A 27,003-nucleotide genomic window follows, 5' to 3' on the forward strand; every position below is an offset into this window, starting at 1 on the left:
CTGCGTGTCTTGTCGCTTTGCTGTGTCTGGTTTTGGGTTTAAATGCAATGATCTTTGATTACAGCAATTAGATGATAAATACATTTGATTAAGAGCTAATCCACATCACTTAAGATCTGGGATTAGAGCTCTTGTTCTATGATGCACAGTTATGTAGTGCAGAATAACATTTGTCTGCTTTAAAACACCATTGATGCCTATACAGTGGCTTGGAGAATGTTTGGTTCCATCCAGCTGCTGTTTGTTGTATTTGTTTACACTTACTTGTTGTTGCATTGTATCACAATCCTGGTTTCCCGTCACTGAGCTTGGACCTTCCTGACTGTGTGCAGATCTCCTGGCAGTGCCGAAGCATCCGTATGCAGCCATGGAGAACTGGGGCCTGAGTGTGTTTGTGGAGCAGAAGATCTTGCTGGATCCTGACGTCTCCTCCTTCTCCTATCAGATGGAGCTCACCATGGTGGTGGTGCATGAGATCTGCCATCAGGTAAAACACAATTACTGGATTAACATGAGCGTGTGAACTGCTTTGTAGTTTCACATCAGTCACAGTAAAACTTCATCATGCTAGCTTATACTGTATATATAGGCGGGGAAACAATATCAAATTTGTAAATAGTAAATTTAGTCCAGTCATATCAATGGATCAGTCAGGGTCACATTTCTGACATCTTCTCAGCACCTCCATTTGAGATGCACGACTTGAATCAGGCTTCAAAGAGATTTAGCCTAATTTTAGGATAATAATGTTTTGATAAAATGTGACCCTGGATCGCGGGTTCATTTGTAGCAATAGACTGTAGCAATACATTGTATAGGTAAAAATGATTTAATGATTTTTGGCATAAAAGAAAATAATCTGAGATTAAGTAAAGACCATGTTCTATGAAGATATATATATATATATATATATATATATATATATATTTAATTTCCTACTGTAAATATATCAAAACATAATTTTTGATTAGTAATATGCATAGCTAGGAACTTCATTTGGACAGCTTTAAAGGTGATTTTCTCAATATTTTGATTTTTTTGCACCCTCAGATTTCAGATTTTCAAATAGTTGTATCTCAGACAAATATTGTCCTATCCTAACAAACCATACATCAGTGGAAAGCTTATTTATTCAGCTTTCATATTATTCATAAATCTCAATTTTGAAAAATTGACACTTATGACTGGTTTTGTGGTCCAGGGTTACATATATGAATATGTTAAAGGTTCTTCAAGTTTTGGAGTGTATATTTTTCAATCCTTAAATCAACTGAAAAAAATGAATGCCAGTTTGTTATTATTTGTGTTTATATTTCTATATTTCATTTGTAAGTAAGTTTGTAGGTTATATATCTATTTAAGTGCAAGGTGCTTGGATTTATTTGTTTTATTTGAAGACTATTAAGGCTTTTAGGGGACATAAATGACTAAATAAACTCTTTCAGGAGTAAAAACGATGATATGAAATCGATCATGAAAATGATCGAAATCTAAATTCATGATAGAATAATCGGGTCTGCGCGCTTTTTAAGGAAAACCTCATCTCCGTTTATTTAACAGTCACTTCTATGAAATAAACCTCAATAATAGCGGAAGACTCAGAATTAACTGTTGTGGGAAAATGTTCGATCCAAACTGGCCAAAACATGAGAATGCTTTATATTAAGCGCTTAAACAAACTCGTAAGCAACGGCTTGCACTTGCACATCAGGTACTCGGGCACATGTGTATATTGTTTAATACTGAGACGTATTTTCCCCAGCGCAGTGTGCGCATAACTTACATTTAACGTTTGTATCCTTGTTCGTGAATGTTAGAAATTCACACGAGCATTTTTGAATTTGGATAAAGACTCCTGGGGAATCTCCGCCAAACTTTTTGCAGACGTAAACGAGCGTCAGCGCGCGCATGCGCGTCAAACAGACGGAACACTGATTGAGTGCTGACTAAAAAGTTAGTTTTAAAAAAATAGTTGTTGTTTGGCGTTGAATTTAGGTTTAATAAGGCAAGCAATTGTATTTTTTATGAAGGTAGTAGGCTAACTGTAAAAGGATTAGCATGTAACTGGATAGGTACATTAATGATAACTGATATTTTTTATTCTAGTTCATAAAATAATAAAATAAAATAACATGCTGCCATAATGCTTAAAGGAATTCTAATGATTATGCTAACCAAACCCATTAATAGTTCTTGACTCAGAATGTTATGTCAGTGCTGTTTACTGGTGTTCTCTGACAAACTTAAGCGTAATTATATCAAATTTATAACTTTTCGAATCAGTTTTCATCATACAATTCCAGAAAAATGGGGGGAAAAAACAGAAAGAGCAAATCTCTAGGAGTCAGGGAGTAACAGAGAGTGTGAACATGGTCAGTTGTTGAGTTAAAGGGCAGAACAGCGGCAGATATAATTGGACATCTGGAGAATTTGATGCACAGCTCATATAAAAAGAGCTTCACACATCACATCCACTGGGATTATAAAAGTAAAGCTTTTTTTCTCTTCATCCCTCTTAGTTTCTCACTATTTCTCTCTCTCTGGAGTGTTTCACATGTCTTTCTTGTGTTAAACAACCTATTTTTTTTTTATCTTTGCATCATTGCAAACTATTAGATGCAGATCAAACAAGCAGTTTTTTTTCTTCTGGCATGAAGTGATGTGCAGCGAAGGACTTTTAAGCCCACAAATGCATCATCGTCATGAATTATAAAAAGGTGGTATTATTCATTTAATGTGCTCATTTTTTCCACCGGCTTTTGTTTGCACCTATGTTGCTGAGAACCTTGGATTTTAGTGTCTTTTGTTATGGCGGATTATTTATGAGTGTGTTGGAGATGTTCTGCGCTCTCCAGTATTGTTCTGGATTCATCTCTTAAATTGTGCTGCTGAATCGCAGCTCTGTATTGTATAGGTGCCACTGGTTTGATCAAAAGCTTGTCAGCATGTCTGCAGTTCTTTCCTCTTGTTTGTTTTCTCTTTTTTGTTTCATGTTTAGGGAGAAGAAAATAAAGGAAGACAATCCCCTCATTGCTCATTTCTGCACAGATAATACAGCTCCATCTGAACTCAGTGTGAACCTTATACAGTAAAACACTCTCACAGGGAGCATGAAATCATGATATTATTTCAGAAACAGCAATAATGTGCATATTTGATATTTTTAGAGCTAAAATTCATGAGGGTGTTCCAGATCACGCTGTTTTCGGCATATAAACCCCTGTTTTATGATCAAGAATAATTGAAAAGAAGCAGCAGCGGAGGCTGGAAGTATAATATTGAGTAGTGATGCTGTTTACAGGCAGAAAACTGAAATATGTCCAATACTGTACTGCAGTACATTAACGTCCCAACTGAATTTACATTTATGTCTGTGTGTCAGCACACCGTAGAGCTGAAATCTAGTGTTTGCGCTTTAAAAATGCATAGCATAGAATAAACGTATACAGTAGTTAAAGTCTCATTTTGTGAGTGTTTGAGATCTCAATACACAATACAAACATTGTATTCATACACACTTTGTGTGCTAACAACCTGATCTTATGAGAAAATGTAACAGTTTTACAAGGTGGTGAAACGTACAACTTAAAAGTAAGCATATAAAATGTAAGCATTAAGTTCCACCCGTAACTCCAAACCTAAACTAACCATCACTGCGGCATAAGCAGATGGTTTGAAAATGTGCTAATGAGACTGTACGAATTTAAACGAATTAGCCATCAAAGCGTTAGCATTTAAACATTGAAACAGTCAAAATAAGAATCAGATGCAAGTGTGTGTGTGTGAAGAGTGAGAAAGGCAAAGTGTGTTTATTGATTAATAAGAGAAGGAGAGAGAAACAGAAAGAGTACCACCACAGGCTGTTTCACCCTTTTTTGTCACAGCTCTCTGGAGCTCCTGCTCATCTTTATGTTTTTAATTAAGATGCCATTTTTCTATTCAAACTGTTTCTCTGCTTTATTCTCACAGGAATAATTCATATAGAGTTAAATAGCACAGCGCTAATTGTTTTCCAGTGTAGATTTACTCAGCCGTGCTCAGAGTGGGCGGGGCTTATGTCACCTGACATATTGATTGACGCATTCATTGTAAATGCATTAGATCAGTCCTCATCCAGCACTTATTCATAGTCATATATTAAAAGGTCTGTCTGCGCACTAATAACTCGAGCTGGTGGCAAAGTGCTGGCGTCTGATAAATCACATTTGTATCTCGCCGCTCGCGCCTGACTGCCTGCAGAGAATTGATTAGTGGACGACAGGCTCTGTTTGCTACTGTATAAGTTTATCCTTTGGCTCTCTGGGGCTCAGGATCACTTCTCTCTCTCTACTCTATACTGGCTCATTTTAATGTCACATACTGTAGCGGCGGATTGTTAGTAGATTTGCCCCCGCCAGCGATGGGGTTTATATGTCACAGTCGCTCAATCATGGTTAATTTTTCATCTCATCTCAGCCTCTCTGATTAAATGAGGCTGCTGCAGCCTTTCATATGCAGTTATTCAGCCAATAACACCAGCCTATTAGAGAGCGATGCAGCTGATGTTGAGTTTTCTTATTTTCCACCAACTGGAGAGGTGACATTCTGCCCTCTGGGTATGAGTATGAGGGGAAAGTGAGGCTAATATGTCACATGCATTTCAAATGGCTGAGTCTGTCAGTGGAACTGAGTCTTGACTACATGACTCTGTTGGCTGGTGTTTTATTCTCTCATCATTTATAAAGATGGCGTCTGTAAATATATGAAATTGGGATTTTAGACTCTGACTCTGAATAGTGACAAATACAGTTTGCCACTCAAAACAAAGGGTTTCAGATTTTCATTTTGTGATTTGGAGCAGTTTCCAATTCTTGTTTGTTTAGTTCAGGTTTACTGAGATTCAGATTTGAACAGGATAAACAGTCACATTTGTTTTCATTAGCTCAAACAGGACCTGCGATGATGGCTCTGTTCCAAAACCTAGTGAGCTGCTTTGCTATCTGCTGTCTACATAGACAGCTGCCTATAGACAGTATAGTATAAAAAGTATAGACAGTTCTTTTTGTAAAGGATTTTAGACAATGGTGCTTATGTGGGAGATGCAGGTTTGAGTCTGTGAGCTGTGTAACATTCAAGCTTGTGCTAAAATACAGCCTCAGGACTTCTTTCCTGTCGTTTTCCAGTTGAGAAGGCAATGACTTTTGCCCTGCAGCCACAAACCTGATTCAGACAGACCTTGTCTGAACCGCCTTGTTAAATGTCAATGAAGGACATTTCAGTTATTCAGGCATTTACTATAAGATGGAGAGTTTGGTTGAAGACTCCATGCAAATATGATTCTCAGCTGCTTTGGAGACTTATATAACTTGGGGATGTTTTTTAATGATGCTGTTGAAGGTTTTCTTCTGTTTTCTAATGCCCTGTACGTGCTGCAGTATAGAAGTTCAGCATGAACTCTTCCCTGCATGACTTCCTCCAGTATATCTATTAATGAAGCAGGTGGGCTGCAGATTCCTCTTTTTACATCGTCTCAGACACTGTTGAAGATGAATTGTGTCTCACAGTTTGTGTGGTTCATTGACATTCTAGTATTGTTGAACTGTACCAATCCATTTGTTCTGTCTTTTTAAACACAGTAAATGACATCCATTCATGCAACTCTGCAAATCTGTCTTTTTAAACACAATAAATGAGCATCAGAACATCTGATCAGAAATCTGATAAATGAGAAGAGGGCAGAAAAAGTCAGTAAACCTGTGGGAAGCCACTTGATGTGTGACTAGCAGAAGGTTCCTCTGAGAGCAGAATACCAGCTGTCTCTCTCCACGCTGTCAGTCCATGTGTCTGAGTCACAGATGAACGTCCCATCAGATGCTTTGAAAGCCTCTGAGCTGCTGTAATGATGTTGTGTTCAGATGAAAGAGGCCTGACACCTACAGAGGTTTGTATGCTTTAACAATGAGATCCGGCATTCAGTAGCACATCTGCTTGACGGCCTCAGAGTCGGGAAAATATTCAGCCGTTTTCAAACTGCAATGTTGCATCTTTTCCAGTCAATAGCCTTGTTTTGCACAATGTCATCTGCACACAATGGCAGGGGTCATTTAGATTCTTTCTACCTTCCAGATGGGATGTTTCATAATCGAATCTTTATTTTTCTTTGTTCTGTTCATTTACGTGTCCTTGGCGGAGCGCCCAGGTATGAATGCTGTGAAACAGAAAAATGTGCTTTAATTGTGTAACTGTACATAATTGATTGTTTAGGCCACTATTAATCATAGTTCAGTGCATTCTCAATGTTCTGTGAAGTCTTTTGTAAACAACTTTTCTGCTGAACCAGAGTGCAACTGTTTATTAGAAGTGTTTATTTGGACAGGTTATTTTTCTGTTATATTGGACTTTTCTAATAAAGCATGTTTGCCACTAGATGTAATATGCTTTTATGTATATTGGATAAATAGGAGGATGGATTGCTATATATTTCTTTTCTCCAAATTGAATGTTTTGTCCAAATAAAGTTTGGTTTTTAAACACTTTTCCCATACAAAACAACAAAAGTTTGTTGTCATTTTTCACCAGTGAACATGAAATCGATCTTTGTAATGGTCACTGTTTCTCTGTTGATGATTGATTGTTCATTTCTTTCTTCTAGTGGTTTGGGGATCTAGTCACACCAGTTTGGTGGGAGGACGTTTGGCTGAAGGAGGGATTTGCGCATTACTTCGAGTACATCGGAACTGATTTCCTCTTTCCAAAGTGGAACATGGTGAGTTATTGCTTTCAAGTGAGCACTGTAGTATTCAGTGCATTTCATTCATCATCCATCACTTTAAACTCATAAATACTCACACACTATACACTCTTAAAAATAAAGGTGGTTCACGATGCCATAGAAGAACCTTTTTTGTCTAAATGGTTCCATAAAGAACCTTTAACATCTGAATTCACAAAAGGTTCTTTGGGGCGAAAGATGGTTCTTCTAAATAGAAAAATGTAAGAAAGAGATGGTTCTTTAAAGAACCTTTCACTGAACGGTTCTTTGTGGAACCAAAAATGGTTCTTCTATGGCATCGAAGAAAAACCTTTTAAAGCACCTTTGTTTTCAAGAGTGTATAAAGAGAATTTTTATGCTTTTCATGCAATTTAGATGTGTGTATCCCTCGAAAAATATAAGCGATTCTTAGGTGATTTTCACATATGCAAGATCTTGAGCATTTCTTCTTGTGCTAAGATTCAGCTGAGCAGAAAACAACGATCTTTTCACAGTTCATTTAAGTGCTATAGATACTTTGACTGCTCAATTTTACCTGGTAAATGCATTTTCACAAAACCAAGGAATTTCACATTTTATGGACATTTACTTCTTGTTTAATCTGATTCGTACTAGATAAAAGTACAGGACGTGCATAAATTCTTCTTTTTCATCTCTCTGTGGGTTGAGCTGCTCTCTCCAGTGATTTTTTTCAGTGTTGGGTCATTCTGTCAGAATGTAATTGTATCACAGTGTGCCATTCGATGCTGCCTGATCAGTGTCACTCAACATGACCAGTATCATCACTCTAAAAAAAAGCTAATACTGTTTGTTCCTGCTGAAGCCATCCAGAAGAGATCTCACACTTTGCAATTGGCAGGTCTATTATGAGCTTGTAAAGAACATATTGTTTCAGCCTTTTTGATTATTATTATTAACACAGTTTGAGTTGGACATCATGTGTCCACAGTCATACAGTATCTACCGATTTTGAGCTTTATTAGCACAAATCTCTATTTTAGTCCGGTGCTTCTGCCATCATATTTTGTTGTGTCGTAATGAAACTTTAGTCTATAAGTAGTCATCTCCAGTTCAATTATCAAAGAAGAAAGCCATGAAATAACATTGCCACAGATTGATGAGCTTTTGATTATAATGCATAATAATGCATGTTTGAATACCTGTGCTAGTCACAAAATGTGCAAAATGTATTTAAACTACATTAGTATTGCCAAAACTCTGAACTAAAACTGCTAAATAATTGCAGAGCTTCAAAGAGTTTGAATTTGAATTCAAGGCCAGCACACAAACACATATAAACTGGAGCACAAAATATAAACCCATATAAATAAAGTACAATGTAAAAGCTACATGGTCTAATGAGTCATCCACATCCATTTTCTACATCCAGATGGGTTCATGTCTGGAGAAAGACCAGGCATGGCTTCAATTCACAATGTTCTCACAGGAGTCACAGGTTCAGTGATTCTCAGAACGGTTGTATAACAGCCAAACATTTTCAAGGTTATTTTACTAGACCAGGTGCTTCCAAACATCTCATGATATTCCTGTATTATAGGGTGATAAACAAATCCAGGAGTGATTGTGAAAACCAGGAGGAAGTCAAACACCTTCCAGTGTTTTTCCAGTTACTATATCTGAACAATATTAATGTTTCATGGGAGTACAGTCACGGAAAGAACAGGACTTTCACTTTCTTCACTTAAAAAAAGCTTTTTCTTTTAGTAAGAATGATGCAATATCTCACAGTCACCATCCCCCAGTTCTTCTGAAGGTGTTTCTCTTCATTAGCATCTAGATATCAGTATATGTTAAGTGTATGAATGACTGTCAATTGTAGCATATGTAGCAACATTATGATGCTACAACAACACATTTACTTGTTTGTTAACTGTTCAAATTCTACATTTCTTAATGAAATCCAATTTTAGGTTTGTTAAAGAATAAACAACTCAATTAAATAATTCAAGGACAAACAGTTTTCCCTCTAGAGCTGCTTTTGTTGGAGGGTAACAGTATTAGCAATTAGCATAATGCTATTCCAGTCCAGCTTTTGTGGGGTGTAATGCAGCTATTGTGACGCACTTGAAGCTTCACTCATAAATGAAATAAGTACGTAGGTCATCAACACAACAAAAACAACCTAGTTTTTCTGTTTATGAGACTTTGAATTAGCAGTCGTGCTGTTTGGATCTTCTGCTCATTATGATTCACTGACTGTGTGCAATTTTAGCATGAGCTAGTGTGAGCATTGATTCTTTAGTTTTTACTTTATGATGTTTAATTTTTATTTGTCTCAGCTGAATAATATAAATGTCAATATAGCATTCTTGTTTAATATCTGTGTGCTTTCAGCTCATCCACATTCACATTCACATTCATATAATGACCTTCCCATCTGTCTGTCCCAGTATTTCATACCTCTCTGCTCTAAGCCACCTTGGTTATGGAGCATCAGCCAAGCAGAAAGACCATTTAGGGAACGTCATTTCAGGGAGCAATTGGGTTTTGATGGTATGGATCAAATTGGATGTTTCAAGAGGAAGGAGTCTAAACCAGAACTCAAAACTCACAAATGCATAGAGAAATGTTGGAAATGGATTTGACACGGACCTCTAGTAGGTCATTAAAACAGCCTGTCGGTTCCTTCACCTGCTCATAGCTACAGGACTGTTGGTTTTCCTCCACTTTCTCACATTCATCATGCTAAAGATGCTTTCAGAGAAGCTTAGATACCCATAAGGTATTGCTCCAGTACTGCTGGGCATCACTGTGATCTCCACAGGTTGGTCAATGTGAAACTTCAGGTGCATCTACGGCAGGTGACGATGTTGAGATGTTAATAAGCAGGGTCTAAATGAAGTATCATTGGACGCAAAAACCTTGTTGAGAGCACATGTGGGCCAGATGGAAGCTCTTCTCATTGCACTCATTTTATAGAGCACATTACGTGACTCGCATCAAATCAGTTCTACATCACCAGCTGTTCTCTTTCTCTCTCTGTCTGCTTCTCTCTGCTCACATTCACCATAATGTTGTAAATTTACACAAAGTTCTCATTTGCTATTAATTCCATGTATATATGCACATTAACCTTTGAGATTCATGCTAGTCTGGATAATAAAAAAACTGCCCATTAGAAAATAAGACAGATACTTGTAAGACAGCTGTCACATAGTGTTATCTTCTGGAAGACAACTTAAGTCATGATATAAATAGCTTGAGAAATTAGGACACTGATTTTAAGAAGTCTTACTTTCTCCAAGATCTTCTCTCTGAAGTTAAATACGAGGGATAAATTAGTGCAGCAGACCATTAAACAGACGTTTTTTTTTTAACATTTCACGAATATCTAAAGGTAATTCTATCTTGGATGTAATTCTACTGAAGGAAATTTTACCCTTCATTAGCTTCCCAAAAAGAAATGAATGTCAAAGCCATCCAGCAGACACTTTGATGTAGAAATATTGTAAAAAGCCAAAGATCAGTTTCATATACCTGTAAATATTCTCTGTATTGATTTGTATGACTTCTCATTTTCATGTGAGTCTTTTTTATCATGTCAATTCATTAATCTGCTTTTAGCAGAACGTCAGAATATAAAATGGAAGTTTTGTTGAAGCAATCAAGGTCACAAATGAACCTTTCCATTAAGGTTTTCCATTTCCATTTGTCCCAGGAATTTATTTCCAGGCAGAATTTTTACCTTTGTAAGGGAAATTTATAGAATTACTTAAATGTGTTGGGGGTTTTTTTTGGGCCCCAAGCCCCTGTTCAACCCTGGAAGTATAACCAGGATTGACTGGGTTAGTAGAAGATGCCATAAAACTGTGAATGATTTGATGAACATTTGTTTATTGATTCATTTTGGTACGTTGTTTGTATGAGCTCAAGTCATTTGATTAAAATATCCCTCTCTCTTGGATTAATGTCTTCAGCGGGATTCTTTATCAAGCTGCCAAAAGCTTTAATGGGCAAGAATTATTCATAATGATGGAGAATAAAGGTGTAATAAACCATTCAGAGTATCAAAGCCAAACATGCTTATTGCAGCTGATAGTTTGCAGGCTTTCTTTTAATTATATAGTTTTATAAATACATAAGAAAAAAATGAAATGATAAAATCTTAATTTAGTGTCATTTTGAATTTGGTCAGTCAGTGTAGAGATTTTGCCAGAAGGTCCATTATGAAGATGTTCTGGATCTGAACCTGCAGTGTAATGCTTTCATATATAATTCATGTTATTCATATTTCATCATGTACCGGTAACTGGCAAACGGCCACTTTCAAATGAATAACAGGAAAACAGTGTCACTGCAGAAGCACATTTTACTAAGATGTATACGAGTTTGTGGTATATTTTAGGACGACATTGTTTGAAAGTAGAAGTTGCTTAATTAATTAATGAACATTACATCTCTGTGATTATTCAGTAAAATATATTGTGTTTGTATATTTAAAGAAGTCCACTTCAATTCATATACTTTTTATGTCAAACGCTCGTCTTGTCTCACTCTGCCTGAACTGTTTTTTCCGGTTCATGACAGTTAGGGTATGTCGAAAAATTCATATCTCATGTTTTCCCTCAACTTCAAAATCGTCTTATGTCATTGTTTTACCTTTTTTGTTAAGGGTGTTTGATCTTCCTGGGTCGGTACTTCTGCAGTGATGTAGGATGATTTAGAAATGATTTTTGAAGTTGAGGGAGAAAATACGATTGGATTTTTTCGACAAACACTAACTGGCTTGAGCAAGAATACACAGAGTTCAGGGAGAGCAAGACAAGACGAGCATTTGAGATTAAAAAGCATTTCAACTGTATTTTTAAATGAAAATAACTGATCGTTTCACTAGATAAGACCCTTCTTCCTTGGCTGGGATCATTCACAACTGCATTTGGGATCATTTGAAGCCACATTTAAACTGCATTGGGGCACCATATCAGTCCATTATATGGATAAAAATCCTAAAATGTTTAACTCAAAAAACATAATTTCTTTACGGCTGAGACATGAACATCTTGGATGATAAGGGGGTGAGTACATTATCTGTAAATATTTGCTCTGGCAGTGGACTTCTCCTTTAAATTAATTCAAAGAAAACTGTACAGTACCATGGTAATTTTATTTTTTATCTGATTGCCTCCTGTTTTTTTCATTATATTATTTTCAAAGAGTTAAAAATCAGTTTAGTTCCTCATGTGCTTCAGAACGACTGACTGCATTTGAGATCGTGACTCTTTGCTGATCCACAGACACAGTAAATGATGAGGGTCTTTTTCATCTGACCCAAAATTTCTACCTGAATCCTACTGGGAGACATTTGATCAGAGCAGAGAGACAGCGAGACCCTCCGCACAAATCAAACACACACTCACGTAGCTCATGCTGCAGGAGTGTTTCTCTCATGAGTGAGTCGTGCTGGCTTTCATGTGTCAGGCAGTGAAAGTTCATCATATCAGTGGATTGTGGGAAGCTGCTGCAGACATAACGGCTTCAGTCATGAGAAATAGGAGCTTGTTTTTTTCTATTACCACTTTCTAAATTCATTCAAAGTTATTATACTTATGAAAATAAAATAGAAGGTTTTATGTGACACTTTTATGTGTTTGATACTGTAAAAAACAATGAAGTCTCTCTCTGTCTGTCATCCACAGGAGAAGCAGAGGTTTCTGACTGATGTTCTTCATGAGGTGATGTTACTGGACGGTTTGGCCAGTTCTCATCCGATCTCTCAGGAAGTGTTTGAAGCCACAGACATCGACAGAGTGTTTGACTGGATCGCGTATAAGAAGGTAAGAAAATCTCATCAGCTCCAACAGGCTTCAGCTGAATGATGGAAATGATAATAAAACTGAGCTGAGCTGAATGACCTGGTTTATATTCAACAGTGAACATAAACAAAGTTCAGTGTGATTTTACATTCAGTTCTATTTTCTACAAGCAGCCAGAAGAAAACAGCAATATTGTTGGTGTAAATCATAAATCACTCATTTATTTATGTCAGGACTTCACCGCTAAATTTAATCTTTTATCAAGTCCAGTAAACACCTCAGTTTGCTCGTTATTTTTCTCCCAGCTAAAGACGTCTCAGTTTATCTTTGTGAATTGTAAATGCAGTCACGTTGTTTTAAGCCTCTTCACATACACAAGAAAAACAGTTTAATTAAAAGCTTGTTTTTTAGTAAGTTGAGGACAGAAACTGTTACGCTGAGAGATTGTGAGGTTTTGTGTCCTCTGGGGACTTTAGCTGAACAATAAACATTTCATCTCACACTAGACGACATCTAATTACCTCTTTCTCTCTGGAACACACTTTAAATAACCCCTGTGATCAAATATATCCTCTCATACTGAACATCTGAAAGGAAAAATCATTGTCCTCTAATGCAGATAAAATCTCCCATCCACTGAAGATTTGAGTTTCTGCTTTAACTCTCCCTCCAGCTGTCAATTAGAGCAAAGCCTGATTCTGATTGGCTCTAGCTTGTCCTCAAGCCCCTCCCTCTTTTCCCTATAGGCTCTGTGGTGTTATGAACTCTGTCAGCCACACTGCAATGATCCTGACACCAAGCGGTCCCTCATCACTTCCTCCTCACACTCTGAGGACTCTGATATCCCACAACACATCCCATGAGTCCTCAGCGCTAACAGGAAGTGACACTCATCACACAGTTGGTGGAGGATTGGAATGTGGAGAGATGGGAATTAGATGCTGTCAAATGAGCATGTCAAAGTCACTCAAAGTCAAAAAGATAAAAATTTATAAAACTGCAGAAAGCAGCAGGACGAGTGTCATGGAGTTCTTATTTAGATGAACCTTGAATACATGACAAGGAAGACCTTCTAGAAAAAGAGCAGGGATGTAATTAGTAACTGAACTTTTATTAAATATTGTTAAACAGTTTGTGTGATGTACAAGCGTGTAAAAATGTTAATTTAATTTAATTTAATTTAATACTAAAATAACACTGAAAAAATTCAGTTTAATTAAAACAAAAATTTCAGGAAGGGAACTGTATTTAAAAATGGTGTTTAAATAGAAAAATTACATCAGTAGCTCATAACCAGAAGCTCATTTGCCTACAACCACTACAATTATGAATTTAACAACTGTCCATTTCAAATGACACATATTTACAAGCAGACGTGTTAATATAAGCACTTTAATAAAAATACAACCTTCACATTTTTGCTTTTAAACCCTACAGGATGTAATGACTTCCATTGTGAGTGGATTACTGTAATTACATACTATGCATATTTTGCAAATAAACTCTATGTAGAGCAGGTGTAAATGAGAAGCTTTTACTGAATGTGTGTTTTTCTGCTGTGTCTGCAGGGTGCCGCTCTGATCCGTATGCTGGCTAACGTCATGGGACAGCCGCTATTCCAGAGAGGCCTCAATGTAAGTCAATAGTTTTCTTTCATCTTCTCTCTTTGTGGTCACACGTTTGTACGTTTTACTCCTAATGTGTTTTGAATATGTTTATAGCACTCCATTTATGAATTATACATTCTGCATAAATGCAGCTTTAACAGGATTGTGGCATAATATCTAAAATACTTCTCAATTCAAAATCTCATTACTTGTTGAATCCTGTGAATATTTTTTCTCAGGACAGCTGAATGTGTTGCAAATAAATCTCACTATTTACCACTTGAATATCTCAGTGAATGTTCATGTTCTCAAGTCCTCTCCAGTTGTTCTGAGTGTCTCATATGTTTTTGCTACAAGCGTTTGGGAGATTGTGCAGCCGTGTCGGTTTACATGCATTTCTTATCTTTAGAGCTACAACAGCTTGTTGTCATGTCATGCGCTGCCATCACACTTGAGGTGAAAGCGGCACAATCAGACAAATGATTAAACATGTTTGTGTCAGAAATTATTTTCATATCAGTAAACATTCACAATCAGAAGTTTCAGAATCATTCTCTATGTTAAAATGGTTTACAGAAATGCAATATTTGATATTATGTAGACGTGTTGATGTCAGTAGGTGAGCATCCAGAGCTGCAGTATCAGCATTAGGCTGTTTGTTTATAGTCACATGGTCATTTGCTCCAGCTAAAGTTTTTAAGTTCTCTGAATCTCTTCCTGTGTCCATAGCAGTCAGACCTCTGGAGTGAACAGCATATTTCTTGATGTATTATTAGAGAGTATTAATGGTTTTGTGGACACCATATGGCTGCTACATGAAACTACATCCTGTAATGTGGTTAAAGGATCTGGGCTGTAAACAAACAGGCTGCAGGTCTGAATCCAGTGAGAGTAAATCTGTAAATGAATAAATGTAAATGAGTTAAAGGTACAAATCCCTCCTGATGTGAGTTCACACAGTTTCAAAGGTGTAAGACTCACATACAGCTTCCTCACCTTCTAGATCCACATAAATCACTTTTCAAACTAGTTCTAATTTTTTTCTTTACACCTGAGATGCTGTCAAAAATCTGACAGTTTCAGAGTTGTTTTCTGGGTTATTTTTTTTGGTGGTTTAATGTTACTATTAGTGGCTGGAAGCACAATCAGGTCATGTTTTCTGCAGAGCAACACATTTAATGCTTCATTTACAGATCTGCATACAAGCTTTATATCACAGTACAAATACACATAAGATTAGTAAACTGTGTCTGATGTGCATATGTGTGTCCATTTATCTTGTACTGTAATTAGTGTTTTTGGTTTTGTGCAGTATATACTATAGTAAACCTGTGGTATTATTAGAACATCAATTTCCCTTTTAATGCAACAGCAAGGAAAAGTGTTAATGAATTCTGTCTGAATCTTAGTTAATCAATAAATCAAGACATCTTGAAAGTATTTGCTTATATCATAGTTTCTTCTTAATGCTCAATATAGTGTCTTATGAACTCCTGAACCGATCCATATCTGAAAGTCTGAGTATTTAAGAGGAGAAACACAACATTACACATCTGCCAGGGATCCGTCTCTCCTCTTTTGTCTGCTGTCTGTCTGTGTCTGTTCACTGAAGCTCATTTCATTCTCTCAGTGTCTGTCTTTTGCTCTGTGTGGCATCTCGTCTCCTCCTCGTGTCTCTGCATAATTGAAGCAGCAGACATTTGTGAATGCTGAACAGTTCAGAAGCAGACGAGCTTTAGTCTCTCCCGGATCACCATTAACCATCCCTCTCTGTTTCTCTGTGAGGATGAGGGCGTCTTCATTGGTAAATGTTGGATGGGCTGCTGATGCAGGCGGATGAATGTCTCTTATGAAAGAATAGAGGGAGTCATAAATGAAGTCTGAATTGGTTCTGGAGCTCATACAGCCGGCTGAAGTGATGAAGCGCTCCCGTCTCATTTACACACACTGCCCATTGCTTTTAACACCACTTTCAGATGGATCATATTATGGGATGGAGGAAATATTCATTCTGGCTGGGAATGTGAAATGCTTGACCTGTGAATAGCAGAGGACAAGTGCTCCTGCTCTTGAGAAATAAACTTCAGTGTGTTATAGTCCATCTTCATCCTCCGGATGTGATTTGGAACCACAGGAAGCTCCTTCCCTGGATTCGGTGCTTCATAGTCATGTTTCTCGGCTCTCAGCGGGTTCTTGACTTGGAGAATGGCAGTCCGTGAGATTCCCAGTGGATGTTGTGGGCTAATAATTTGTTCTGAACACAGATGAAATAGCCAGATAGTCCTCGATTCAATTTCCCAGCATTCTGGAACACAGAGAAGATCCATTTTCCCATCTTCCTCTTCTTCTCCCAGCAGCCCCCCTGGCTCGACTGTTCCGCCTCATTATTACTGTTTTCTGTCTCTCTCTTATGAAAACTTTCAGTATTTCTGTCCATCTTTGTGTGATTGATGGGAAGAACAGGTAAACACAGCACCTCACCAAACAATCTACCTCCATTGCCTCAAAATTACATTCATATGCAAGAAAATTGTAGACATATTTCTTCTTGTATTACTTTTGAGGGAACTCATTTAGCTGGATGAGTAATGAATTATTTATGATCTGCTTTGACTGTTGTGGTGAAGGCTCTTGCAGAAAACTCGTGTTTTAGCTCCGGGGGATTTACATATCGAAAGCGATCAATCTTTTGTCTCCCTTTGTAAGTCATTTGGCTTTGCAGAATCAGAAACCAAACCCGAATGTGGTTATAATATCTGATGAAGCAACGTTCAGGATGTTATTCTGTGCTGGAGAGTGTCAGAGGAGTAACTAACCATTGCTAATTACAGGACATTAATTACATACACAACCATCTCACTGGAATATGTTGAGTTATGAAGTGAGACTTTGTATATGTATTTATTATTTAAATATATTGCATTAAATATTTAAAAAGATCAATAATAAAAAATAGTCCTCAGAATTATTGTAAATTGACTATTTTACCCAATATTTGTATGTGTTATGTATTATTTACTCTTATTAGAGCTTCACATTACAAAATATATATGTAAACAGCAGACATCTGTTAGGATTCTCTGTTTCCTGTCTCTCCATGAGAGTTTTTGGTCACTAAACAGTGGTGGGTAGTAACACTGTCATTAAAATACACACTTTTAGGCCAAGCAGACTGGAAAATGTCAACACCAACATAAAATGGCTCTGAGTGGTCCCTCGCTACTATGCAAATCTATGCAAATGAGCAGAGTAGGTATTTCATACTGCAACAATCACATTCAGCAGGCAATTTCTACCTGCTGAATGAGACTGGATTGTAGGGACAGTGGTCAAATATAGAATTAAATGGCCTTTTACAAGCACAAAATGCAGTAATTGACCAATCAGTGTCAAGTATTCATATTAATAATAAAATGTTTTTCCAAACTGTATATTAAGATTTTTCTAAAGGATTTTAGCCTAGTAGCTTTTATTTAGGTTTTATTATTAGTGGTTACACCGCTTGGACATTTGTTACTTTATTTGCAATTTCAACTCATACAAAATGCATGTTATATTTTATTTAGTACTGACCTGAATAAGATATTTCACATAAAACATGTTTACATATACACTGACCAAAATTATAAACGCAACACTTTTGCCCCCATTTTTCATGAGCTGAACTCAAAGATCTAAGACTTTTTCTATGTGCACAAAAGGCCTATTTCTCTCAAATATTGTTCACAAATCTGTCTGAATCTGTGTTAGTGAACACTTCTCGAGATAATCCATCCACCTCACAGGTGTCGCATATCAAGATGCTGATTAGACAGCATGATTACTGCACAGGTGTGCCTTAGGCTGGCCACAATAAAAGGCCACTCTAAAATGTGCAGTTTTACTGTATTGGGGGGGTCCGGGGGGCTCTGAAAACCAGTCAGTATCTGGTGTGACCACCATTTGCCTCACGCAGTGCAACACATCTCCTTCGCATGGAGTTGATCAGGTTGTTGATTGTGGCCTGTGGAATGTTGGTCCACTTAAATGGCTGTGTGAAGTTGCTGGATATTGGCAGGAACTGGAACACGCTGTTGTATACGTCGATTCAGAGCATCCCAAACATGCTCAATGGGTGACATGTCCGGTGAGTATGCTGGCCATGCAAGAAATGGGATGTTTTCAGCTTCCAGGAATTGTGTACAGATCCTTGCAACATGGGACCGTGCATTTTCATGCTGCAACATGAGGTGATGGTCGTGGATGAATGGCACAACAATGGGCCTCAGGATCTCGTCACGGTATGTCTGTGCATTCAAAATGCCATCAATAAAATGCACCTGTGTTCGTTGTCCATAACATACCTCTGCATCCGCAACGTTGACATCAGCAAACCGCTCACCCACATGACGCCATACACGCTGTCTGCTATCTGCCTGTACAGTGAAAACCGGGAAGAGAACACCTCTCCAAAGTGCCAGACGCCATTGAATGTAAGCATTTGCCCACTCAAGTCGAACTGCAGTCAGGTTGAGACCCCGATGAGGATGACAAGCATGCAGATGAGCTTCCTTGAGACAGTTTCTGACAGTTTGTGCAGAACTTCTTTGGTTATGCAAACCGATTGTTGCAGCAGCTGTCCTCAGATGATCTTGGAGGTGAAGATTCTGGATGTGGCATCCTGGGCTGGTGTGGTTACATGTGGTCTGTGGTTGTGAGGCCGGTTGGATGTACTGCCAAATTCTCTGAAACACCTTTGGAGACGGCTTATGGTAGAGAAATGAACATTCAGTTCACAGGCAACAGCTCTGGTGGACATTCCTGCAGTCAGCATGCCAATTGCACGTTCCCTCAAAACTTGCGACATCCGTGGCATTGTGCTGTGTGATAAAACTGCACATTTTAGAGTGGCCAGCCTAAGGCACACCTGTGCAATAATCATGCTGTCTAATCAGCATCTTGATCTGCCACACCTGTGAGGTGGATGGATTATCTTGGCAAAGGAGAAGTGCTCTCTAACACAGATTTAGACAGATTTGTGAACAATATTTAAGAGAAGTAGGCCTTTTGTGTACATCAGGGTAAATTGAACTTTTGTCTTCTTGAAAACATGTAAGGATCTTCTGTAATTAAATTAAAAATATATATATATTTAGGCAAAATGAGAAAAATGTACTTTATCTTTATTCTGTTCGAAAGTTTATATATATATATATATATATATATATATATATAGCTGTTTTGCATCTGACTGACTGATATGGGAACTAGATTTATTTTTACTCCTCCTACATCTTGCTGTGGCAGTCAGCAGAACACATCAGTGTCAAAATAATGACAACACACTGTGACGGCCCTATCAGAGGCAAGATTGGACCACATGGTCACTTCGCTTCAGGGCAATAACTCTGCTGTTGGAGTAGAGAAAAAGAGAGAAAGAGGAATTGCTCTGGTCTAAACTGATTCATCAGGATGGTCACATGAATCTGGTTCTACTCCAGACTCTAATCCCAGACTCTCAGAGAGCTCAGCAGAGCATGTCGAGAAATGAAGGCCAGCTGGACTGGGTCACGCTGTCAGGATCCCAGTGCAATTTGCTCAGACCTCTCAGCATGACGCCTGTTCACGTTTCAACAAGTGCCCATTTTGATTCGATTCATGAAGCAAAGGCCGATATAATTGCCTTATTAAAGTAATAGTTCATCTCAAAATGAAAACCCTGCCATGATCTGGCCACACTCATGTCATTTCAAATCCTTTTTTTTTCAGTTATTCAATCTACCATTCTTTAAGAGTCAGTGTGTCAGCAGTAATGTGTTGAGTGCTGATACTGTTGTTTGAAACTGTGAAAAACTGATCTTTTTGGTCTGTTCGTCACTCAAAGACAGCTCAAAGATTACTGTAGATTTTTGGTGAACTGAAAAGAGCAGCATGGACATTCTGCAAAATATCTCCATTTGTGTTCTATAGAAGAAACATTTTTAGATAACCATCCCTTTAAAACACAATATAAAGGAAGTTAGAAACCAGTCCAAGTATGTGACATGCTCTAGAATTAGCAGAAGACTTGCAGTTTTTTCTCAGCATGTTCTCTTGGCTCCAGCAACAGAAAGCGGATTACAGTTGACGGTTTATCGCTCACGGTCACTCGAGTTATCAAGGAATCTTGTATACAGCCGAAAAAAGGCTTCCCACCAGATGTTCTTATCAGATGAATGTAAATGTGCTCTCCAGGATCAGGCTCCTTCTTCATGTCCCCCACCACCTGTATCACTGAGACTGCAGGGCAGAACACACACACTGATAATGTAGCATTTGGCACAAGCGCTGCCTCTGTTTAACAGATTAAAGTCTGTTAGCAGTGAAATGAACGCCCACCAGTGTCTTAGTTTCAATAATACATGACAATACAGATATTACATCCACTTTTTGGTCTTTGATGTTGAGGCACTAGTATTAGATTATGTTATATATGATTTTATCATTATTTATTATGCACTTTGCTGAGGGTAAGGTGTTATCTTTGTAAAAAACACTTGCAGTTATTTACCTGTAAGTACTTTTGACTTATTTATATAAATGTTCACTGTGCCATGTTTTTTGAAGTACTTTTTACTGAAGTTTTTACTCACTGAATAAATTATTGTTTTTCTCCTGGAAATGTTAAAACTCAGCATGTTTATTTTAATGTGAACAGTTTGACCATCTTGAAAGAATATCCTGTAAAATCATGTTGCTGATTTGTATGTTACTCATTCAGTGACACGCTGATGCAGCATCGACTTGAACAACATAATCAGCCTCTAATTGGCCTCCTTATGGTCCTCCTTGAACTGACAGCCAATCACACCCAAACATCTGCTGCTAATTTGCATACGTTCAGCTTGAATTGAGAGGATTAGTAATGTTATTGTTTGGGCTTATTGGTTTCCCAAGTTCACCGTTCCCATCCAAGTCCAATTTATTTCTCTTCCAATATTGATCTCCGTCTCTCTCTGTTTGCAGGATTACTTGATGACGCACATGTACGGGAACGCGGCGAGAGATGACTTGTGGAACAAATTCTCCGAGGTGAGATTTTACGCATCTACTGGTCCATGAGCGGGAATCAACGATGGGGTCAGTGAGTGTTGGGCGGCGAGTGAAATTGTGTGTGTTCAACCCATTTAAATTCACCCAGTGCATCTCCTGCAGGCAGGTGTTCAGAGATTCACACGCTGCATATAGGTCAGAGGCCATTATATAACTGCACATCATCAGCCGTGCACAAATTTATGCCAATACACCACCTACTCACATCAACACATAAGGGTTTTATGGAAATGCCACATGGGAAAGAGTTTGATACGGAGGCTGGGTTGTGTTTGATAGTCTTGCTTTTGCACTTTTACACTTAGAATGGAAATGTTTTCTGCAAGCAAAGGTCAAATATTGAGCCAGAAATCTGATCACTGAAACCTGCTGAATGCAAATGTTCAAAGATCCTGATAATGAAGGCTTGCTGCTGCTGATTCTGGTGATTTTAATTAACTTATAAATTGCTTGAATCTTATCAGACCCCGATTAGTAAAGTTTCATATAATTGCTGACAAGGCTGATGGGGCTCTCAGATTAAACATGAGCATCTGCCCTTCAGCTCAGGTGTAGCCAAGAATAACCCAAGAAAAAAAAACAAAAACAAAATGATCTTCTGCTGAAGGAAAGTTGACCTATTTAGATGCTTCACTTGGGCCTCAAAAGCACAGTTTTTATTAGGTTTGGCATGGGTGCCATCCTCCTGACAGAAACACCCAGTTATCTTTCCTGTGATCTGCTGATTCAGTTTCTCTCTCTTTTAGTAGTACCACTGAGGGTTTAGCAGCCATATTGTTCCTGGCTGACATAATTTCCCATAATTCCTTTAGTTAAGTTACTGAAACAGCAAATGTTGCAATGCTAATGCAAAGTTCACACATAAATTGATAACAGAACACCATCATCTCACATTTAACTGACAAAAATGCAACTTAGGGTGATACTGGATGCAAGGTTCTACATGCTAATATGTTAGCTCACCTGTGCAGTGCAGTTGTAAATAATACAGACTAAAAACTTTAAACAATAAAATATGATTTAAACTTTTTAAGAGGCACATGAGGAAATAAAAAAGCCTAAAACACTCAAAGTAAGAGCGAGAGGAACTGCTAGCGACTGTGAAGTAAACAGTCATAGCCAACACCCATAACCACAGTGAAGTTAAGCGTCAGGTTCAAGTCATCAGCTTAAAGCACAGAGATGGGCTTTTAAAGTCAGAAGACTCTCAGCAAGTCCCCTCTCGCTCATCTCACAAAGTGTCATGACTTTAATGAGATTACTTTCAAGCATAATCTCAAAGTTATTATAGTTTGTAATGGAACAGCAGGACATTTAGGAGCTATCAGCATCGTATAAAGCATTTTGTCATTCACATCACTCTTCCAAATGCTGGCTGATGGGCGCTGCTTCATTTTCTCTTTCAAAACAGAACGGATTTAAAGGTGAATTTATGTGAAAGGGCCAAGCCTGGATCCACGTATCCTCTCAGTGGCCGTGTTTGTGAGCCACTGACGAATTTAGCTACATTAACAGTCCATGACAGCCCATCATCTAATGAATACTGATATGCGCTGTGTTCATTAGCTATTCATGAAATCCAATTTGCTGCAATAATCTGGCAGTGCTTAGCGCCCACAAAGCCCTTTGTCAAACTCACGACCCATCGCCGGACTGGACTTCACTTCCTTTAATTATATCCACCAGGGCAAAGGTACAGTAGCTTCCTGAAAGCTGTCTTATAGAAAATGATTCATAATGTAGGAACATCAGCTGCCGTCATCAGCCGCTGCAGAGCCTCTTCTGTATTCACACCATAAACAAACCATGAGTCACTGACAGCTGTGAGAAGTCTTCCGGTTTCATTTGGTGCTTTCTATGTAACAACCGTTGGTTAGTCTCAGATTTTAATACTCATAATAGTCAGATTTATCTGCTATAAGCAAGAGTGTGCCAGTTACACTGGAGAAGGGAAGTGCACATGCTCGACTGATCTAGTCAGGTTGATGTTTGCAGAATGCAAGAGAGCCTGACAGAGCACTTTTGTTTCTGCCACCACTATCCCCTTCTACTCCCACGGGTCTCCATAACACACTGACTCTGTGCTGCTGCAGAAACACTGTAAATCTCTACCGGTTTACAAACCAATATTTAAAGAAACTACCGACTGACCCTGGTAAACATGAAATGCTGCGCCTCTTTAAAAGGGTTTTATCTAGTGAAACAATTGGTTATTTGCTGAAAAAAAGAACTAATTTATATACTTTTTAACAACAAATGCTTGTCTTGCACTAGCTTTCCCAGATAGCACACGTATGTCTGCAAGATGTCTGTTAAAGATCACTTGATCTGGAAAGCATCTGCTGTCTACAAACATCTGACAGACATCTGTAAGATGTCAGTTTTACATGCATTCTTAATCATAAACATCTTAAAGACATCTAACAGACGTCTATTTGAAATCTGATAGGGAATGTCCTATAGACGTATTGCAGACCCAAAAACTACGTCTTCCAGATGTAAATGCAGACGCTAAATAGACGTCTCTGTGGTGTATGTGTGCTATTAGGGCTGTGTCCACTACTTCACGCATTACATAGTCACGTTGGAAAGGTCACACGGAACGTACGCAGAAGTACTAACCTAGTGTTTACAAAGCGAATGTACAAACACTCTTTACAGAAAAAGGTAAAACAACGATGTCGGATGATTTTGAAGTTGGAGGAGAAAATGAGATGGTTTTGCCCTACCCCACCTTTTTGAACCGGAGTACACAGACTGCACTAACTGCATATTACCTTTCCAAGTTGATTACCTAATGTGTGAAATCATAGACACAAAACGCAGAGCTAGTCAAAGATGAGCATTTGTGGTTAAAAGGTCTAGAAATGTTTAATTTATATACTTTTTAACCACAAATGCTTGTCTTGCACTAGCTTTCCCAGATAGCACACGTATGTCTGCAAGATGTCTGTTAAAGATCACTTGATCTGGAAAGCATCTGCTGTCTACAAACATCTGACAGACATCTGTAAGATGTCTTTTCAATGTTTTACAGTCACCTACTGTACCTAATGTTTTAGACAATGACAGATCATTTCACTAGAGACCCTTATTCCTCTGCTGCGATCGTGTAGAGCCATTTGAAGCTGCATTAAAACTGCAGTTTTCAACCCATTGATCCCCATTGAAGTCCACTATATTACATATTTTCGACTGAAGAAAGACATGAACATCTTGGATGACATGGGGGTGAGTAAATAATCAGGAAATTTAAATTCAGGAGTGACGTAAATGTTTCAAAATGCATTTTCAGTGTTTTACGATCACCTACTGTACCTACTGTTTTAAAATGGATACAGAATTGAAATGTAGATGAAGCGCTATGAAACAGTAAAATATTCCTCATACATACTGAGAGCTTTTGAAAACAATTCATACAGAAAACTGCCAGTTGTCCACCGTGCTGAGCCATTTATAGTAGCATTTTCAAAGAATATGGAGGAACTGTGTAGGCAGTATATTTCCTTCAGGGACAAAACTCAGTCACATTACGAGCTTTCCTCATTAATGAGCCGTGAGATCCAATTTTATGTTTTACTTCTTTAAAATAGGAGGAGCAGCTTCCTCTGAAGAAATCAGACTCATAAATCTAATTCTGCTTCTTTACAAGCGTTGCTCTTATATGGAGAGATTAGATAACTGGAAATTGCCTTGTGATGTTTCGGCGTATGCAGTTTAAGAGAACGGTGAAGTTTAATCACCTTTCTGTTCACTAAGAGTTTTTAATTAAAAGTCCTGAATGGGTTTTTATTTCACCCTAGGCTCATTGGAAAAACGTCTACCTACATTTTTGCAAAACTTCAAGAACATACCTATACATATAATTCATTGCAGTTTCAATCTGAAATGGACACTAGTGGTTTTTATTTCTTTTCACTCACATTATTTTCATGCAGTTTCTTGCACAATGTGACCTTATGACCTAAAAACATGTTTATCATAGTGCATGATTTGTAAACTAATACACTTTCATGTTTGTTTTACATAACCAGCTCTATATGTGTCACTTTTATTGCATTGTAAACTTGCTCGGTAGCTCACCTGGTACAGTGTCCTGTTAAACTTGTAGAAGCAAGCTAAAATTGCATGGTTGTTTCAATATTCAATGTTTCAAATCTTTTTTTTTTCTAATGTTTACTTTTGTCTAAACTATCAGTTATTATTATCACATCATTTCATTACATTTTACTTCAGTTTTGCATGACAAAAAAAGAAGCATAACCAACGTAACTAACATGAACCGACAAAACCCAGCATAACTCAATCCATTTACACTTTCAGACACTATCTATTTACTTGGCATCTTCTACTCTGATGCCCATCATGACAATCTGTATGTGTATGATGTATTTTAATGTATATATTTTGTGTCACAGGCCATGCAGCGGGAGGGAAAGGATATCAACATTACACAGGTCATGGACCGCTGGACCCTGCAGATGGGCTACCCTGTGGTCACCATTAGCAAGAACGAAAGTCTTGACAACAGCGTCACCATCTCCCAAGAGCACTTCGTCTATGACACAGAGGCCAAGATCCAGAATCCTGAGCTGTTCAACAAAAGGTAGTCTGCCATATGTCAATTGTGACAGGTTGTTACATGAAGAAGAAACACCATCAGTCAACTGACCTCTTGACATTGATTCTCCATGAGCTCATATATCATTGCAGAAAATCCACTGTAATATATAGAGCAAAGGCCTGTACGTTTGCTGAAGACTGCAATCCTGAATAATGTAAAAAGCCCACAGTCAGTGATTCTCCTCCCAGAATTCATGGATGGTTTCCTGTGATCAGATCAAGCTCAGACAGAAAAAAGATTCTACAGTAGTTCTGCAGCTGAAAAGAAGAAAAACCATTTTAATAAAAAATGAGATTAAACATTAAGTTATTTGGAAAGAAATACAGAATAATAGACCATCTGGAGATTATAAGCACAGCTAGACAGCTAAAGACTAGCCTAGCACCCCAAAACAGCATGAAGACCCAAAGGATTTCCTCACTAATCCAAGTGATGTGAAAAGTTTACTGCTGCATACCTTTAGCTGCCTTTATTGCTCCCGCTATGAAAAACAACTTAAACTAGCCTAAAATGGTTAGGCTGGTTTTAGATGTTTTTAGCAGGACAGTAAGGAATAACACAACTCTATTTCTATTAATCATATCTCCCAACATGTTCACGCTCACAAGCTATCAAGCTGCTATTAACTGAGCATTTCATTTATTATTAGCAACCCATGCTAACCCGTCACCGCCACATGCTGTTTGGCACCCGTCTGCGTCGTCACGGAAAACTGCGTGTGTCACTGGCAGATAGATTAGTTTAATTCTTCGTCAGAGTGAGATGAATAATTCAATACTGCCTCTGATCTGTTTTAAAAAAAATCCTCCTTTTGTTTTGGATCAGACACTGTTAGCAGCGCAAGAATTGAGTCAAGAATTGAATTTTAATGCTGTACTGTCAGTTTGAGTGTGTGGAGTGTGTTGTTAGGCAGTGTTGCCATTTAGACAGTGACAAGGTTTCTTAAGTTGAGAATATATCAGTGCCAAACACCTGCAATTTGAGAACAGGAGCCCCTGAGCTAGCATGTAATCAGTTTGGAATATTTTTATTGTGGTTTTTTGACAAAACGTAGTTAAAAATTGAATCTATTAGTGAGGAATAGGATATAATAATAGCTCTAGTGTGGTTAAATCACCATTTCTATCATAAAAGCATTTGATTTATCATCTGCAGATAAAAGAAAGGCTTTTTGCT

At 37.9% G+C, this 27,003-nt stretch overlaps 1 protein-coding gene across 1 annotated transcript in view; it reads left to right on the forward strand.

The window, feature by feature from the left end:
• The window catches only part of LOC127164468 (thyrotropin-releasing hormone-degrading ectoenzyme-like), a 111,056-nt gene that overhangs the window by 49,770 nt on the left and 34,283 nt on the right, over nt 1-27,003 (forward strand). Inside the window, 6 exon segments of the mRNA XM_051108432.1 lie at nt 333-487; nt 6,632-6,745; nt 12,409-12,546; nt 14,094-14,159; nt 21,117-21,182; nt 25,622-25,809. Coding sequence (XP_050964389.1) covers nt 333-487; nt 6,632-6,745; nt 12,409-12,546; nt 14,094-14,159; nt 21,117-21,182; nt 25,622-25,809 — 727 coding nt within the window.

This window comes from Labeo rohita, chromosome 4 (genome assembly GCF_022985175.1).
Source record: "Labeo rohita strain BAU-BD-2019 chromosome 4, IGBB_LRoh.1.0, whole genome shotgun sequence".
In the NCBI taxonomy this organism is placed as follows: Eukaryota; Metazoa; Chordata; class Actinopteri; order Cypriniformes; family Cyprinidae; genus Labeo; species Labeo rohita.